Source organism: Rhipicephalus microplus, chromosome 9 (assembly GCF_043290135.1).
Source record: "Rhipicephalus microplus isolate Deutch F79 chromosome 9, USDA_Rmic, whole genome shotgun sequence".
NCBI classification, from domain to species: domain Eukaryota; kingdom Metazoa; phylum Arthropoda; class Arachnida; order Ixodida; family Ixodidae; genus Rhipicephalus; species Rhipicephalus microplus.
Genome location: NC_134708.1, coordinates 47,311,712 through 47,330,711, shown reverse-complemented (window position 1 = coordinate 47,330,711; position 19,000 = coordinate 47,311,712). Strand labels below are relative to the sequence as shown.

The window sequence follows — 19,000 nt, the reverse complement described above, 5'->3', positions numbered from 1 at the left end:
GGAAGGAAGGAAGGAAGGAAGGAAGGCGGGAAGGGCAGGGCAGGCACGCATAGATAGATAGATAGATAGATAGATAGATAGATAGATAGATAGATAGATAGATAGATAGATAGATAGATAGATAGATAGATAGATAGATAGATAGATAGATAGATAGATAGATAGATAGATAGATAGATAGATAGATAGATAGATAGATAGATAGATAGATAGATAGATAGATAGATAGATAGATAGATAGATAGATAGATAGATAGATAGATAGATACTCAGTGTCTTCTGTAGGCAAAAAATGCTTCGCAACTAAAAGCGATTTCGCCGCAAATATCACAACGGCTCGTTATGTCCTTTCCAAATGAATGGACCAGCTGTGGAGCATGCGTGTTTGCCCGCGAACAATGTTCCAATTTTAGTGGTTAAATGGCGAGTAGTGAGTCTTACCCAGTACCTCTAGAGAGAAACAAGGCTAGGGAGCTCGAATGCAGTGGATGTTCAGGCTAGATGAAAAGAGCGTCGTCATCTTCAGTGGACTATTGATGAGAGAGTGGGACGTGCCTATAATTGGCGACAGATTATCGTGAAAAGCTTTTCCAAAACGCAACAAACATTCGGGATAATTACAAACAACCTAACTGTTAGTGGAGCAGTTGTAAGATAGCGGGGCTTTTTCCACCTCCGTAGCAGACACTGGCGAGCAGTGTTAAGAGTGAAGCTGTTTATCAAATCGTTATTTAAGAGTCTATCACAGAAAGCTATCACCACTTTAACGTATATATGTGCCCCTGCGTCCTACCAGAAAACTATTACAATAATAAATGGATATTTGTCACAGAAATTCGGATAATTCTAAAACTCGCCACTGGTCCAATTAACAGAAATGAAGAAGGCAGCAGTTAGCCGAACAAATGGCTGCCCTCACGAAGTGTAAAGGGACGCCACGTTTAAGCATAAGACGACATAACATGACGCATAGCAAGGAGTCACGTGACATTTTTCGGACAAGAAATGACGTGACGATCCTCACCAAGTGGTGGTGCCAATGGCCAAGTGACACATTTCCACCAAAGGTGGAGTTACGGGTCATGTGGGCCGTTCCTGCTGGAATAATCATGTGGGCTACCATACCACCTACTTGTACGCTGCTTACAATTGCACCACCTCCAGTGGTAGTCGATCCGCGAACTTCTTTTCTCCTGCTCGGCAGTACACACCACCGACCATCAAACACGCCATTGTACTGCGATACTTCGTGTTTATAAAAACTAGTGTACAATCCAGAACCAACGTAGAACCTGCTTCATCTGGACAAGACCTGTAAACAGCCTACAAGCAATCAGATTAGTCTTCAATATCGTCCAGTTTCACTGTTCCAAGCCGGCGGCTTAGTGGAAGCATTTCCAAATATCTCACGCTAGCTACAGACAGCTACAGACAAAGGCCGTCGCTATAGCTGCATCGCTATTATGACAGGCCCCGTCACCATTGTTATTTTTGTCACTGCCGAAACTTTATGTCCTCCCCATTCTTACCGAACCCATCGAACAACTCTGACCGAACCCCACTCGCCATACCGCAAGATCTTGTGGCCAGCGTTACACCGCCAACGTCGCTGGCGAAGAAGTTTTGATGTTGAAAGGTAACGCAGTAAACAAAGAAAACGCGCCCGAGTCACTTGGATGACTGCACATACGCGCACGTCCAACACAACAACCTGTTCGAAAAGTTCAATGCTCAAAACTACCCAAGACGAATGCGGTAAACTTTTAAAAGAGATAAAATAGAACTTGTCGCACGCAAAGAAGTGCCAGAACATATATGAAGCCACTCGCGTGCCCTGTACTTTTTATAATTATACATGCCTATTGCTTTTTTGAAAAAGAAATAGATCGCCTGCGTGAAAAATCAAATTCGAAACCGAAACTGCATAACGGTGCTTGTCACGTGCATGACCTACTACACTCCTGACCTGTTCAGATAGCGGGGTTCCTATGGGAGCGCGTGTCCCCGCTCTCGTTCAATCGCTCGCCGTAGGTGGCGCTACCTATAACCTGTTCGTCTGCTTCTTTACGGTTGTTTTGTAGGCGCTGGTATAAGAATGCCTGCTTTCTGTGGTGAACTGTCGGCATATATGTGACTATTTCTTCCCATACATTGCTGGTCAAGTAAGCTGTTCAGTGCGCTTAAGAATTTATAGCACACTGGTTGACAAACGTGGAAACCCGTGGATTTACATGATTTTGGACAGCCTATGCGTTGTCGCGTGCATTTTATTGCAAAAAAAATTCTGAATGTCTTTTAGTATTATTATTTCTGGATATTTCTAAATTGTGGATCATAAATTCGCACTACGAGTGCTTTGTTGGTTAAAATTTGACTACAAAGAGTGAAGGTGACGTCAGCGAACAGGTGCTGCCTAGCGCCACGCCGCTCGTAGGTGACGGCCCTAGCGGCAGAAGGTATGAACTAGAACGTGGGCGCTGGAAGAGGTGCTCTCTGGGCAGGTCAGGAGTGTAGTAGGTCATGGTCACGTGACAGCACTGGAATTTACAGTTGTGCAAATGGCAATCTGTGCCTCTAGTTGTGTGGTGGTTGTGTCAACAGTGGTGTTTGTTTTTCGTTCATGTGGTGGACGGACGTGCCACTTTCATTTTCCGAACTTGTGTTTGGGTCAGTAAAGTGGCAACCTGCCATTGACAGTGTGGAGATTCGCGAAGATGTCATGGTGTCATTTGATGTTGATGGGTGCAATGGTAAGTGTTCTCGGGTGCACTCTCCTGATAGCCGCGCGGAACGTCAAACGCTCACAAAGGACGGCATGCGAACGACTTTCACGTGTGCATCAACCGGCAAGTCCAACTTTCGTAAGTGACGTACTGGATGCTTGTGTTCTTTTTTTCTCCTTTTTTTTGTCTTAATTGCAAACCAAGGGAGGTACTTTTGCTCATTTCTTGTCGCGAAAAATGGTGTGCGCATCGATTTTTTTTTTCCCCGTGTGCGCGCGTAATCTCGAAAACGCGGTATGCTGTTGAAATGTAGCAGTGTGTGTAATAAAGGCTTTGCTACAGCGCTAACGTATCAGCTCAACTTCGAAATGAAGGGATATCATTTGCATAGTCACTGTAGCGCCAACAATGAGCACATGTGAACCCCGAGACACGCTCACAGTGCGTGTGAGCGTGTGCCGCTAAACTAGCTTTTAACGTTGTCACTCTTGTTGACTTTATTTTTGTATCGAGTTACGATTACGTGTCTGTGTGTTTGCGAACCCGGCCGAAGACCTCAACCCTTCAATGGTGTGTCCTTAGTTTTTTTTTTTTTTTTTTGACCGTGTCTTCTCCGAGCGTTGCAGCCACTATTAGTGCAGTGCTGCTGTGACCCATTGCCACTCTTGCGAAGGGTAATTATAACGCGAGTAACATAATTCGTTTATGTGCTGGAGATGTGTATTTGGAAGCGTGATAAAACAATGTACCTAACATTTACATCTATTTGTCATTCTTTCAACAACACTAGCAGTACCCTATTTAATAATTGAAAGATTTCTGTCAAGGCTAATGTTTCGGTGAGACTTTTTTAGTGGCTTTTAATTTCCTAGTGTTGGTACTACTATGGTCCACCGCCGCCGTTTGGCGATGCATGTGGTGGTGGCGCTGTACGCTATCGGAGTAGCCATAGAGTTTCCTAAAATTAACTAGAGGGGACTCTGGCGCGGCGATCGTTCAGCGATCATGGGAATGATGGGTAGTACACGGATTTGCCTAGTCTTCATACTTGCGGGCGGTGAATCGTACTTGCGGCTTTGTTTATTGCTGTGTTTCGGTTTTGTTTTGAAAGAAAGACTCAACCTTTTTGAACTGCGTGACCCGATTCGGAAAGGTAAGTCTAAAAAATAAGGTTGTGAAGCGCAACCGCTGAACATTTGCTGATTTTTGTTTTCTGACAAAACAGCTCCAAGCCACACGAACACACACGGAGCCAGAAGTACGAAGATTAGACAAATATGTGTACCATCCATCATTCCCATGTTTGCTGAAGCGCTGTGCGTGTCAGCTCTCATAGGCACTAGCGCCAGAGTTCCTTCTAGTGTATATTAGGAAACTATGGGAGCAGCCTCCAGACCACTCATCAACCAGAGCATATCCGAAATTAAACAAGAGATGGGTACGGCCAGATCCAGAAGCTGAGCGGGAAGTCATAATTGTGGGTGATGGTAATGTGAAAAGAATCGTGCCAAATGTACAGACCAATGTGGATCCCCCCAAAGCTGTCAGTTTCTTGTTAGGGAAAAAAGCCACAAGTGAAAAAGCGATGCACTATGTTGGTACTTATGAGGGAGAAGCAAGAAATGTGCTCCATCAATACATAGTACACGTCAGGCTTACTTAGGCAAGATATGTGTCTAATCACCCAGACGCTCAAAAGGAGCTGGCACAAACGAGATCAGGGCTGCAATACAGTTGGCCAATGCACAGTTGCGGCAATGGTGCAAGCGCAGCATACACCGATTCCTCGACATAAACAAGAGTTGAAAACCACATGTGATGGACAAAGACGGGTTACACTACACAACACAGTGGCCAGGAAAACCAGTAACGTGGCTCAAGCTTTTTCAGAACAGCACCGCAGCGGCAACAGGGAACCCAGGCTGCAGACACCACAACGCTATCACTGGAAAAGTTCACGGAAGTGGCAAGACAACCGGACTACGCCGAAGAATGCAGACGCACCCCCCCCCCCCAGAAGCAACAAAAAAACAGCTGCAGCACACGCTACCTCATCTTATGACCTTGCAGCATCCAGGTCCACTGCCAGGACCTCCAGCATGGGTACAGACTCCAACTTTCCCATCAAACATCCCAGACGCCCCAAATGCTATGTATCGCACTGCAGGGGAGCTGGTGCGCCGTCACCTTGTGATGGCCATGAGGGCGCGCCAATGAGGCAAACGCGCCCTTCAAGAAGACACAAGCATGTTCATTTTTCGTTTATCTTTGACTATCACTTTTGTTTCTTCTTTTTTCGTTCCAAGTCAGCGGACTGTACGTGTTCTTTGTGTGGTTTCTCATTTTTCGCACTGTTTCTCTTCAGTATGTCTTACCAACATGCCCAAGCAATCACTTTAGTTACATTCCTTGGGGCTCTATGGTAATTGTAGATTTTGCACCATTAAATTCCACTACTAAAGGAAACCAGTGAAATGTAATACATTTCCTTTGCACAGAACAATCTGGCTTGTTTTTCAGTGCATTAATTCATTGCAACCCTGTGCTGTTTCCATTTACTGACATGTGTTTTTGAAAATTTTTGCAGATCCATCTTTCTGAGTAATAATGCTGAAAACTCCTTGCATGTTTCCATTGAAAAGGGGAACAGTGTGGTACGAGAGCATATTGCACACAACTGTATTTACTCATTGATTTAAGCCTGGCTAGTGCATTTTCTCTGATATCGAGCACTTCGTTATTGATAAGGCTCGAGAAAAACATTTTCCAGAATGTGCCACAATGTGCAAAAGAAGCATTCTACGCTCTCAGTTTTCTGGAATCTATAGTTGATGACATATACAGTTATTACGATTATTTGTTTAGTTTCAGGAGCCTTGTTTATTATATTTGGTTCATATATAGTCTGCAAAAAGAGGAAACAAATATTCTTTGGGCTGGTTTAGTTTTGCTGTGCATATGTTTTTTTCACATGTTATATTCTACAGCAATCAATTTTTCAAATTCATATTTCTCTTAAATATGCAGTGCTAAAATTTGTATCACTTGTTAATTACTGAAGAAGTGGTCACTGAATTGCAATATTAGAAAGTGTAATTTAGTAAGGAACTTTCAACCATCAAGCTTTGTTGATGCAATAGGTAAAAATATATTTGAGCTTGCTGTGTTTTTTGTGCTGGTCTTAACAGTGGTATTTGTGCTGTTGCAGATGTGTCCACTCCTTCTATGAACAAGTGAAGATGCTGTCTGCTTCAGATTTTTCCAAAAATGCGTTCAACCAGCCTCTTCGTACAAATCATACTTCATTTTATGCTAATGTCACAGCTTAATACGCTATGAACAGTAGAGTGTAAGGGTGATGTGACCATGTTGATAGATTTCTGCTAAGAATTGAATGATGTAATGCACGAGTGAAGCTGAAGATAGACCTTTGTAGCGTTAGCCAACCCGAAACTGCGAAGAGGATGATACAGTTCGGTGCAGTGTGGGTGTCTGAGTCAGAGTAAAGAAATTCTCTAACAAAACTCTGGTTCAAGTTAGGTATTGATTAATGCATGTCTTTACATGTCTCTATTTCTATGCACTAAGAGAAACAGCTTGCTATGTAATTAACTGCAATGCTTGTCAGTGGCATCTTGATTTTGCACTGTAATAAATGAATAATAATAATGCTATAGATGTGCAGCAGCTGTCTGGTGTTACTTTGCTGTCATTTTTGCTGTAAAACCTATGAGTATCTATGATATTGCTCAAGAGAATCTTCAAATATTATGGACCAACAAACTTCATTTATTTTTTTACTGTGCCATTTAGTCACTCAAATTTGCTGAAATGTTCCACTACTCACTTCCATCACCTAATGTTATACCATTTCTAATTTAGTCATTGGTTTTCCCATTATATAGCTTTCCTCTGAAATGATGCCTAAAAGTAGTTAGTGTGTCAAGTTTAATGCATTGTTTCAGAATATATCCAAGGTACCATGTTAGCTTATATGACCGTCCAAGTGAGGATGAAATTATAGCAATTGTCTTGATTCCATTTGATAAGTTATATATTACGATAAGTTGGAATATCTACATGTGTGTTTGGTCATTTATGTGTCTGAAACAACATGTAGTGAATATCTCCCTTTGTATTCTATAGTATCATTATGCTTCCATTCAAGTAGGATGGATACCTTAAAAGGACACTAAAAGCAAATACAAAATCAATCTTGATTGTTAAAAGAGTGGTCCAGAAGTTTTGTAGCGCTACTTCTGTGCGAAGAAAGTGCTTATTTTGAAATAAAATCAAGTTTTAGTGAGAGAGAGGAAAGGCAGAGAGGTTAACCAAGATTAGCTTGGTTGGCTACCCTCCACTCGGGGTGGGAGAAATGAGAATAATAGAAGGGAAAGAAAGAAGAGTAAGAGAGAATGGATAAATAGTCAGCTCGAGACTACACAGCATGGTCTCGTGATATTCTTTCACAAGTGCTTGGGAAGCCCGGTGGTTATTTAAAAGCATGAGAGAGCTTTTGTGGCTTTCCTCGTACGCGTGACCCTCGACCAAGGTCCCAGGATCTTTTTTTGCGTAAGTTGTAAATCCAAATGAGAGAGCTTGACTTGTGTAGCCCATCGTTCAGATTAGTATGATTGGCAGCGGCATAGAATGTGCTCACGCGTCTCCTCGCCGGCGCAAATGTTGCATGCCGCACTGCTGGCCGCATCGCGTCGGTGCACTTCAAACCACCTGCCTGAAAGTGCTCTTTCTCACGTCACTGTTGCCCTGCCCAATATTGCCCGCCTTTGCGTGAGGTTTCTCACACTACTAGCAGCAGAGAAAAGGTAGCGGGAGCCACAGCAGCAACAGCCACTGAACAATATTTCGGTTGCTTGGTTCCGCTAGGCCCCGCCAGAAGGCACCACCTGTCCAGCCTCACCAGGCGAGAACAGAACTTCTGAACCTCTCATGCCGATCCCCGTAAACGTCAGGCTGTTCTTTTTTCTATAAATCAAACAAATGAACAAGCGGAATTTTATTGCATCTCTTAATGCACCGAAGGTTCTTCATTCATTGCAGCTCGTTTGATTACTAGCGATTATTTGTAATTGGATGCTCTCACGTCATCGCAATGATATTGAAAATATCCCACTCATGGCGCATGTCTGTGGCACAAGTAGCTTAATTTCTTGGTAAGTAGGACACTGCTGTTGATAATTTTGCTGTTTTAAACGATGTCATTCACTTTAGCTTTTACTCTGACATCAATTGTTATTTGTCTTTAGTGTCCCTTTAATGGAAAATATGTGAATGGTGCTATAGGGAATAAATTTTTTCTGCAATCCACGTAAAATGTGCCATCAATGTTGACCACTGAAAATTGTGATGCCTAACAATTCGTCGCATACAATTTTTCGCCTTTTCTGAGATTTTATTATATTAACTTTTTTTCTTGTATTTTGTTTGCCATGTTTCATGTGTTGAACAATGAACATAGTTGCTGTGCAGCATTCGACTTGAAAAAAAATAAACGGAAGTACAATAAGTACTTTAATGTGCTTGTGCCAATTGTATTCATATCAAACTGAGAAATTTAGCTCTTTAGGCACAGTATCAGAATTCCATCTAAATAAGGCCCTTGTGCATTGGCAGTATATTTTGCATGTGTCAACCCTTTGTTGACATCTACATATGTGTCCCACTCTCATCCGCTAGAAAAGCTTTCTCCAACATCACCCATTGCAATTAGTGAAACACCTCAGTCTCTCATATCTTACCTAAATCTTTATAATCTCAAGGAAATATTTTTATCATGTTTTCAAAGGGTGGGTTTAGTGTGATATTGTGTTGATTTCAATTTTTCTTTAATGATAGCGTCTGAATTTTTCTCCGCTCCAGACCTGCCGCCTTTTTGTCTTGTTTCCGGGGGTTGATGACTTCATAGCGGCCAGTCATTATGGGCTGTTGTAAATATCCTGAATAACTTGAACGATAAATGTATCGAACGATCTGCTGCCAAATCACCCCGCTCAACCTTCAGCGCCGTTGTGGATATTGGTGCATGGAAATATCTTGCTTCATATTGTGTACCTCTTGGAAAAGTTTGCACATGTTCAGGAACAACAGCTGTAGTCGATAGTTTTGACAGCAAAAGCAGGCTCCGTACAACGGACAAGAAAAAAAAAAAGTGGTGGGTGCCTGCGGTAAAGTAAGCTTTACAAGAACATACCACAGCGCCATGAAGGCTCACAAGAGGTTCAGTTGGTGTTTCGTGCTGAAATGAGGTTTGCATAACTTCCTTCTGCACAACTCGAAAAGTGATAACCTGTGCGCCTTGCTTTGGCTGTTTCATCCCAAATGCCCATTGATGCATTTGCAAGATAGGGCCTTAATGAGACAGTGTGACATTGTTTTGCTCCTTTTTGAAAACACTCCCATGACTTTTTTTGCAACACACGAATGGCTTGATTGCGATCAGATTCATCCTAAACTATCTTTTATAGTATGTATTACTATACCACAGCCGATTTTTACATTATCAGTACAAAGATATAGAGCCAACCTACAAAGCGGTGAATGAAATATTTAGAGTGAGATGGCAACATTTGTAAAACATGCTGTGTGTCATTGCATGATTACTACTGCAGTAATATGTGGTTTCCATATTATGCTTTATTTACAAGTGTAGTAACCATTTGTCATTGCCTGGTGCTGTAATCTATTTGCAGAAAATCTGTGTGACATGGTTTTCATTGCCTTTCCGTATTGCCTGTGGCTTTGCAGGTTCCTTGTCTTCGGCATCCCCTGAGCGGTATCATTCACTCGTGTCCGTCCAAGGCAGACTGCATTCCTGCCGACAGTGCACTTATGTGACCAAGTACACTGCAAACATGAAAAGGCACATTCGCACACACACGGGTGAGCGCCCCTTCCAGTGCTACTTGTGTCCAGCTGTATTCTCTAGGAAATTAGATCTCTCTTCGCATATTCGCACACACACGGGGGAGCGTCCCTATTTGTGTGACTGCTGCAGTGCATCGTTCTCACGGGAACGCTACCTCGTGAACCACAAGCGCATCCACACAGGAGAGCGCCCTTTTTCCTGTGACCATTGCAACAAATCATTTTCACAAAAAGCGAACCTCTTTAAACACATGCGTACCCACTCAGGAGAGCGTCCCTATTCCTGTGACCACTGCAGTGCATCCTTCTCACGGAATCAGCGACTCATGGAGCACGTGGCCCGTTGTCATGAAACCAACAGGCCGTAACAAGTGAGTAGTCAACAGGCTTTCTTGAAAGAAAAGGAGGTGTCCAGGTTGGCGAGAGTTTATTGACGGGGGTTACAGTGAAAGAGTAGATATAGATTTAAAAAGTAACTTAGTTTGGCTGCTTGCAAGGGAAAGTGTCATAAATTCGTAAGAGGAAAGGAGAGCCATAGAAGAATGTGCAATGAGAGGCCACCTTGAGAAATGATTATTTACACAACCGTGCTTCACTTTGAACCAACACTAGCTTCATTAGAAAAATTCGTAAGTAGCTGTAGGTACATGGAAGTAAAGTTTTGTGCATTCCTAATGGGGTAAAAAAATATTCCCTCTTCAAGGGAATTAATGTCATGGTTTTCAAATTACGTGTATGATGTACAACATAATGCAGTATTTTTTTATGTCTGCCATAATGTGTTCACCTTGATGGCATAAGATGGCATATCTATTAAAAGCTGCATTGATTTTATTCGTTAGCCCACTCCAACGTACGTCTATTGAACTATGCAAATGTAGCTTAGCTTGAATGAACCCAAAGACTATATGTATACGCACACACACACACACATATAAACACCACGCACACGCACACACACACACACATATTAGGAGGTAGAGGGAATCTCATGTTGGATTTTGCATAAGCGATACGCAATATATTAATGTTAAAATAAAATGAAAGAAAGACCTCTCCCCGTATTTGGTAAGACTTCTTGAGTGTCAGTGTAAAAGAAGAAATGTACAGTCGACCACGGAAGCTTACAAACCACGGAAAATCCTCTTTGCTACACTTCCGCTGCATCAGAGACGGCCGACAGCTTCGCAGTGCCCAAAAAGCATGCCGCTCTGAATTGATGACATTTGTCTTTTCTGGCCGGGCACAAGTAATTTCCACCTTTCACATTTTAGAAGAGTCGGTGACTGCGCTCACGCTAATTCCCCGTCACGCTGGAAGCGGCCTCCTGGCCGCGCGAGAGACAATATTAGGAATTGCGTCGGGTGTACAGTTTTAGCCGAGAAACGTGCACAATTTCTGTCCCACGGCAACGGTGGTCGGAGGGAGCGTTAAGGTGTGAGATACGGTAATTAACGGGGGACGTTTGTTCAATCACCATATGAGGCCTTATAAAACGACTGAGGAATTTTTTACATAAGCCGGGCACGCGCACGGAAGTCCACAGAAGAACTTCGTCTCCTGGGGAAAAGGTGACAGCACGGTGTGTTGAGTCGTAGCGAGACTTGGGAGCTTCCTGAGAGATGCCGGTGTTGATTCGGGCTAGATGACAGCAGTGCTCGAGGCGAGACAAAAATTGTGTGGATAAAAGGCTTGCTGAGGTAGCAGAAGCCGAAAGGAAGGAGACGTCCAGAGTTACACTTGGAGAGCGGTCATGGACCAGAAAATAGGGAGAAAAGCCGGTGGTGCGTTGCGTAGCTGTATTGTAGGCGAACGTTACGAATGGCAAAATGGCGTCCCAGTTCGTGTGGTTAGGGTTAACGTACATGGCAATCATGTCCGAGAGGGTACGATGAAAGCATTCCATCAAGCCATTTGTTTGAGGATGATAAGTAGAAGTTGTTTTGTGGATGGTGTTGGCGGCGCGTTGAACCTCAGCAACAATAGAGGAAAGAAAGACCTTGCCGCGGTCACTGAGCAGAACACGTGGAGCTCCATGGCGTAAAAATATGTTACGCAGAAAAAAATCAGCTACTTCAGTGGCTGTACCAGCGTGCAGTGAGGCGGTTTCCGCGTAACGAGTGAGGTGGTCAACAGCCGTTACAATCCAACGATTTTCATTGGAGGTCACGGGAAGGGGGCCGTACAAGTCTATCCCGACGACTTCGAATGGCAAAGCGGGACAAGGAAGAGGTTGGAGAAAGCCAGAAGGAGCAGTAGTGGGTCGTTTCCGCCGTTGACATAAGGCACACGAAGAAACATATTTGGCAATCGCGGATGAGAGGCCAGGCCAGGTGAACCGATTGCGTATTTTGTCGTACGTTTTGAGATAGCCGAGATGCCCAGCAGCAGGATCATCGTGGAATGTCACAAGAACCTGACGTTGTAGACAACGTGGTATAATGGGGACCCATTTGTTTCCTTCAACATGGTAAATATAGCGATGTAAAACATCATCGTGAAGCTTCAATTTTTTCAGTTGTCGGCGAAGTCGGGCGTTCGGAGGAGTGGACGTACCTTCTAAGCGTGCTATTATGGAGCGGCAGTAAGGGTCAACGCATTGATGCGACACAAGGGTAGAAGGGCGGCTGGATCTTAGCCAACTGAGACCTGCGATGGGTAATGCTGCGGTGGAAATTGGTGACGGTGGGCTATTACGGTTGGGTAGAGGGGCTGCGAGAGAGAGCAACAGCATCTTGGCGCTTCTTACCAGACCTGTAGACGACATCAAAGTTGTGCTCTTCTAAACGAAGCACTCAGCGGCCAAGACGACCCGATAAGTTCTTTAGCATTATTAAATCAGATGAAGTTTGCACACCAAAAAGAACAATCCTTCTTGTAGTGGCAACTGCAACTAAAATACGCCAGCACCATGAGTTTGTCCCTCTCAGCATTTTTGAGCTGACTCCTCACAGACATTTTGCTCACAGACAGGGCCATGAAACGCTTGCCAAATGTCCGCTCCATCTGGCAGAGCCTTGTGCCAACTGCAAGCTAGGAAGAAGTTCGACAAGACTGTGAAATCCAAACTAAGTCCAGTGTCATGCCATATTGTAGCCATGTTTGTACCACATACTGTCGTACATAATGGCAATGTTGTCCCTGCTAAGTTCTCTCACTGCGAGCTCTTTCGAACTTTCAAGATTGGCGCTGAGATCATCCATTGCCCCATCACGAACTTTCCGGCTGACGAATGTGAATGACTTTGATGCATTGGCTTTTGCAAGCCAACAACTGCCGCAAATCGGACCAGCTGCTCGTAGCCTATTCCTACAGAGCGCGCCGCACAACGGCTTTCACTTGCGAGCAATGCCTTTTTTCATTCATAGTGGAGATAATTACTCGAGAAAAGCATGTTCATCTGCGCTGCTCGACAAGACATGGACCCCGCAAATAGGTTTCTCAGCAGATACAGACGCGCAGCGGCCAGTGGCGGTCCCCGATTCGTACCTTGTGATAAACCAGTCGCGGCGCTCGAAAAACGCGCAGAAGAGTGATTCTTTTTATTATTTCTTGCACTGCATCAGTGAGAGAAACTGTTGTTATTTGAAGAGTGCGGCCCGACTCTTCGACTCATGCGATCAACAATGGCTAGTGGCGGCGCATTATCGGCGGCAAGGTGCTTGAAGACTACACACTTTGGGCCTTTTAACAGGCACCTTGTGCCTTTTAGATGAAACTTTAAAGCATTTTTAGTCAAGTCTCGACCTGTATTATTTTTTTTTTCATAACAGTAGAGGTACTAATCTTATCAAAACAGGAGGAAATAAAAAATAGGTAGTTTTGAAAAAACTCGCGTTTTTTCGACCCGCATCTTTCCTTAAGCTGAAAACAATACACTGAAACATTACTTCCAGGTTCAAGAGAAAACTCATATAAAACTCAAAGGAAAGGACCGTGTGCTGATAAACTTGAGAGAAAGGCAAGAATTTGACACAGTTGAATAGCCTTACTTCAGTGGGTCATGTCTGTGTGTTTAGCTAATCAACATTCAAGAGAAATCAAACCACGATCATGGAATAGTTAAAAAACACACAAAGGCACTTAGCTTCCTTTCCATTTCAATTTTCATGAATACTGGCAGATTGCTCTCAAAACTCAATTGCACAGGCACCAAATGAACATTTCACACAATTCAGATGTTACCAATAAAGTTTGAATAAACCGTTACTTTTATGTTCCCACCTTAATGCAAAACACATCTGACCTTTAGCGGGTTCTTCTTTGAAGACAATATCACATGTGGATCATCAAGTTCTCTTTCCAAGAAAAGGATTCGTTACGATGGACGCAAGAAAAGGGATCCTCGTCTGTTTGGAGGACCATGAGCTTGCTGTTAAGATTGCAATGTGACAGCATAACCAAGGAAAGCGTACCTCGCCTGCACTATCGCTAGTCTGGCTTTTATTCTTGGCGCACACTTTAACCGTGTCACACACAAAAAAAAAACTACTGTGCACTTAGCATTAGCCATTTCGAACTATCTCAGAATGCCTCCCAAGTATGGTTTCACTTCCCGAACGTCTACTTCTTTGTTTTTTGCGAACTAGCCAAAAGCACCCCATTTGTCATTAAGCCAACTGGCAAACTGACGTGACTTTCATATCGTGCTTTTGTGAAGCAGTTTGAAGCAAAGGTGTCGCTCTGTGGTAGAACACCTTCTTGCCATTTAAAAGCTCTCTGGTTTGCTCCTCATTCGTACCGAATGTTACCAGTGACAGCTGTTACGAGATGAATACAAGAGTGCCGTAGTTGTCCACCGCCACCACTGTTTGTAACAGCTATATACCAGTGACAGCTGTTACGAGATCAATACAAGAGTGCCATAGTTGTCCACCGCCACCACTGTTTGTAACAGCTATCGCGTGAAATAAGAAAAAAAAAATCTAATTAAGAAAGAATGCTTAGAGGGAAATGAGGTTTGAACCTGGGTCCTCTCCGTGGAAGACAAGTATTCTGCCACAGAGCCATGCTGGTGCTCAAAACTCTTGCGCACAAAAACCCTGTACAATTGTTATGTCAAGAGGGAACCACGTTATTATAAGTAATGTGGCAGGGTAGAAAAGTAAAGTAGTATTTAAGTGTTACTGAGTGTGAATCGTGTAACTAGTCATACAATATGAATTGTTAATGAGTGGGTCGTTGCATGTTTCCAACCCATCATAAAGGGCTTAGCCCTAATTCTTCATCAGCCACCAAATCAATCGGTGGAATAGTGGATACCTTGCAAGCACATAGACTCAAGCTAGCTTACAAGAAGTTCTATAAATGAAGCAATGGCGCTCTCATCTTTCTCTGTGGCAGTGCTGCAGTTTCTATCCAGGCCTGGTGTTTTTTTTTTATTTTCATTTTGTTAGATTTATTGCTGATAGTCGCTGACAGCACTGAAATTTTTGTTTACAACCAATGACACTGATACTGAAAATCCTGCGTAACGAGCTCTTTAATGCATTCATTTGTACTACTAGCACTACTACATTATGCACTACTACATTATGCATTGTACTCTCTAGAATCTTATAGTGCTTAACGAAATCTTGAAATAACCTGGGCAAAGTTCTTTTTTTTTTCACACTGCTACTTGTTCAGCAACAACTATTTAGGTTCACTTGAATGTGTCTCTGTTCTGTTCCATTATCAAAGGAACATTGCACCATTCTTAATTCAATCACTTATTTCTCACATTATCTTATTGTTTATAGGCAATGCATGAAAAACAATTAGTGCAATGTTTTGTAGTATATCCAAGGTATTTAAATAACTTTTTTGACATATCAAGGTGGCTTTCTAAAGGTAGATTAATGCATAATGATTGTATTTATTTAGTGTAAAATTATACATTGTTATAAAATGGTATATCTTCTTGTGTTGATTGATTTATATGTGGAGTTTAACATCCCAAAACCACCATGTGATCATGAGATACGCTGTAGTTGAGGGCTCCAAAGATTTGACCTCCTGGGGTTTTTTAACGTGAACCCAAATCTGAGCACACGGGCCTACAACACTTCCGCCTCCAAATGCAGCTGCCGCAGCCGGGATTCGATCCCACGACCTGCGGGTCAGCAGCCGAGCATCTTAGCCACTAGGCCACTGTGGCGGGGCTATCTTCTCGTGTACAGCTGTGTGAATGTGTGAATCATTGTACGCTGGATAGGTTAATTTTATACTCTGGTATGACATGCTTGCAATGGAGTAGGGTTTACACAAATGGGAAATGTATAAATAGCGCTTATACAGATGGAATCACACCTCATACAGATAGAGCGCAGCTACAACTTAGCGTAAAACTGCATGGGACGTCCCTGCCATGACGAAGGCGGAATATACAAGAACAGAGCTCGACGAATGCGCCCTTTTCTTCCTTTATGATGGACGCTGCCACCCAGTGTTGCCATTCTTTTTGCAAGGAGTCTGCATTTTGCAAGGGCAATGCATTATTCTCGCAGAAAGTGACCCTCCTTAAACACATGCGCATCCACACTTGAGAATGTACCTTTTCCTGTGACCACTGTAATGCCTCCTTTCTGCAGAAGCTCCGCCTCATGGAACACATGTCTTGTTTTCATGCAAACAAAAAAGGCATAAAAAGTAAGTGGTCCACAAGGTTTTATTAGGAAGAGAACGGTGTACAGGGAAGGAGAGGGCTTGCTGATTAAAGATGACGGCGAGAGAGCAAGCAAATGGAGATTTGGAAAGTAACTCAAGTTTCATAACTCACAAGTGATAGTGGCATGTTTTCCTGGGAAGAAAGAAAAGTGGTGAAAGAGTGCGATTGGAGAAGTCATTGTTATAAAATGAGAGTATCCACACAACCTTGGGCCACTTTGCCATAACACTCGCTCCATTGCAATGACAGATGAGTGGGAACTTTCTCCACAGGTGGGTGGAAAAGTGCTTAAAATAAAAAATTTTTTGCTCCGAAAATTGTGCCAAACCATGAGGTACGGGTGAAGCTTGTGCCCATCTGACATGTAACAGAGCATTGCCGTCACTGTAGTTTTACCGTGGACCGATGTCAGCACGCGAACTTGCTTCGCCTCCTTCTTCTCAACGGTTGTGGTGCCAGGCATGTCGAAGTAAAGAGGCGTCTGATCGGCATTCCCGATTTGCCCAAGCAGGTAGCCGTTGCGCCGCAAGTTTAGGACGAACCTCTGAAAACTGTGAAGCTTTTCATCGTACTCCTCCGCAAAAGTTTTCGCATATGCATGTTCCCCTTCGGAGGGAAAAGCCTTTCCTCTTCATAAAGTTAGTTAGCCAGCACCTGCTCCCTTTAAACTGGCTCCGCATTAGACCTTTTTCTAAGACTAATTGCATAGCCCGCACTTGGAGCAGTTCTGTCGTCACGGGCCACTGTGCCGCTCGCTGCTCAAGCACATACTCGCCAAGCAGCTCTTTAATTAGCGGTAACCGACCCAGCTGTGGTCCACTGAAGCCTTTGTGTGAAGCTTTGCTGTCGACAATCTTCTGCTTTTGTTTCCGCCTGTCCCGCACGCACGTTTCGGGAACTCCGAACGACCGCGATGCGGCCCGATTTCCGTCCGTTTCTGCACACGCGATGACTTTTCTTTTAAAAGCGGCATCGTGGTGCACTCGGGTTTCCGGAGTCGGCCCTTCCACGCCGTCGATGCTAAGGCACTACTAGATGACGAACTCCTCAGCACACGTACGAAGTGCCGCACATGGGAAACACATAGGCAGAAATGGCCGACGCACGTGGGGGCAGCCATTTTGGATTTGCCGATGGCAATAGATTGACCGTAATTTTTTTGTTCGTACTCGATTCTAACGCGCATGCGATTTATGAACTCGCTTAATTGGAAAAAAGGTGCGCGCTAGATTCGAGTAATTACGGTATGTTGAAGGATAATTTGATGCCTCAAATGCATATTGTGCTTGGTGAAGTTGGTGAGTGCATTGTTCAGTGTAAGACATTAAAGGGCTTAACATACAGGCATGCCAAAGTGGCTTTTCAAATGTAGCTTCAAAGTATGACCATCTTACTTGTTCAAAGTAGACTGTTCCAGAATTATTATGGTATGTGGTTATGTCTGTTCCCTTATGTCATTAAAAGGCAAGTAGCCCCTTTCATTATTTTGTAATAATGTCAAGCTGTCTTTAAGTGCTATAAAAATATAGCAGATGTTGTGGCCAAAAGTGCCATCACATATGGAGCAAGAATACGCAGAAATGTGCCTGTATTTTTCACCGCCACAACCTGTGATGGTAATGTAGCCCATGTAAATGAGTTTTTCGTTCTTACCACATTTCTTGTTTCTTTTTTTCATCAACATTTTAAATTAGCATTTTATTTCATATAGTTCATGGGATGCTGGCTATGTGCATACTGTATTGGTACCTTTATGTGCAAAAAAAAAAGTGATATTTAGCTTAATGAATGGTTTAGTGCCCAATTTCTTGCGACATATATAAATAAGTTCGGATGTTTAAGTATAGCATCTCAATTGCACCCTAGTCAGGCCTTTGTGTATTGCCAGCATGCTTTCTCACGTGAGCATAATATGTACAGCACAATGGGAACTTGAATAAGACATGTAGTGAAACAGCACTGTCGCCACAGCACTAGCATGTGGATGGAGCGAGGTTGGTGTGTACCTCAGTTACCGGTGCAGTAGATCTTGATTGCTTGTTGCTGCAGTAAGCTTCCATGCAAGTGTGCTATGCAGCTTACACGAATTGCCTTGGTGTTTTCCTTTGGCTTTTCAGGTTTCTCGTTCTTGGCATTGTGCACCTACATAAGGTAGCGAGAGGGAAACATGGAAAGACACCTTCACTTCCACCTGGTCGAGAGCCTCTTCCAGTGCCACCTGTGTTAACTGCCCTCGCTCAGTCATCTTATGAGGCACATTCACACTCGCACAGGAGAGCATGCTTTTTCCTGTGTCAGCTGCAATCCATACTTGATGCTTTGCGAAGTTAACCTCATAGACCACAAGAGCATGGAGAGAATAACACATGTGTAAAAATTGGACACCGAAATATGGAATAAAATGTTTTTGTTTTGTAGTTTCTTTTGCTTCATATGTATAGATTTGCAGAGATAATTGACATTGTTGAAGTGATTTAGGTATGGTTGAGATGGCGGTGAACATGTTTTTGTACTTCTTAACTAAAAAAGGTGTGCCTAAATCTTACGTAAAACTGTCTTCTCCACTATATGATAACTTGTGAGAAGAAGCCTGCCTGAGTCATTACTGCTTATGTTATCTGCACATCGTCTAAAAGCATGATCATGTACAATTTAAGTGGTCGCCTTGTATCTTATGACCAGGTTGAAGGCAATGCCTAAGTAAAACTATTAACAGCCTGACTGTGAGAGGTATATAATATCC

General features: G+C 43.3%; 1 protein-coding gene across 2 annotated transcripts; it reads left to right on the top strand.

Annotated features, from left to right (window-relative positions):
• Positions 1-2,531: 2,531 nt before the first annotated feature.
• LOC119163775 (uncharacterized) lies at positions 2,532-18,674 on the top strand. Of its 2 annotated transcripts, XM_075873578.1 has the most exons (4): positions 2,533-2,861; positions 9,489-9,623; positions 9,907-9,979; positions 18,375-18,674. In XM_075873578.1, exons 1-4 carry the CDS (start codon positions 2,621-2,623, stop codon positions 18,586-18,588), a joined length of 663 nt encoding a protein of 220 aa, XP_075729693.1. In that variant the 5' UTR covers positions 2,533-2,620; the 3' UTR covers positions 18,589-18,674. The 2 variants fall into 2 exon arrangements, with proteins under 2 accessions (XP_075729694.1, XP_075729693.1); XM_075873579.1 differs by lacking the exon at positions 9,907-9,979 and having other exon boundaries at positions 2,532-2,861.
• The last annotated feature ends 326 nt before the right edge of the window (positions 18,675-19,000 follow it).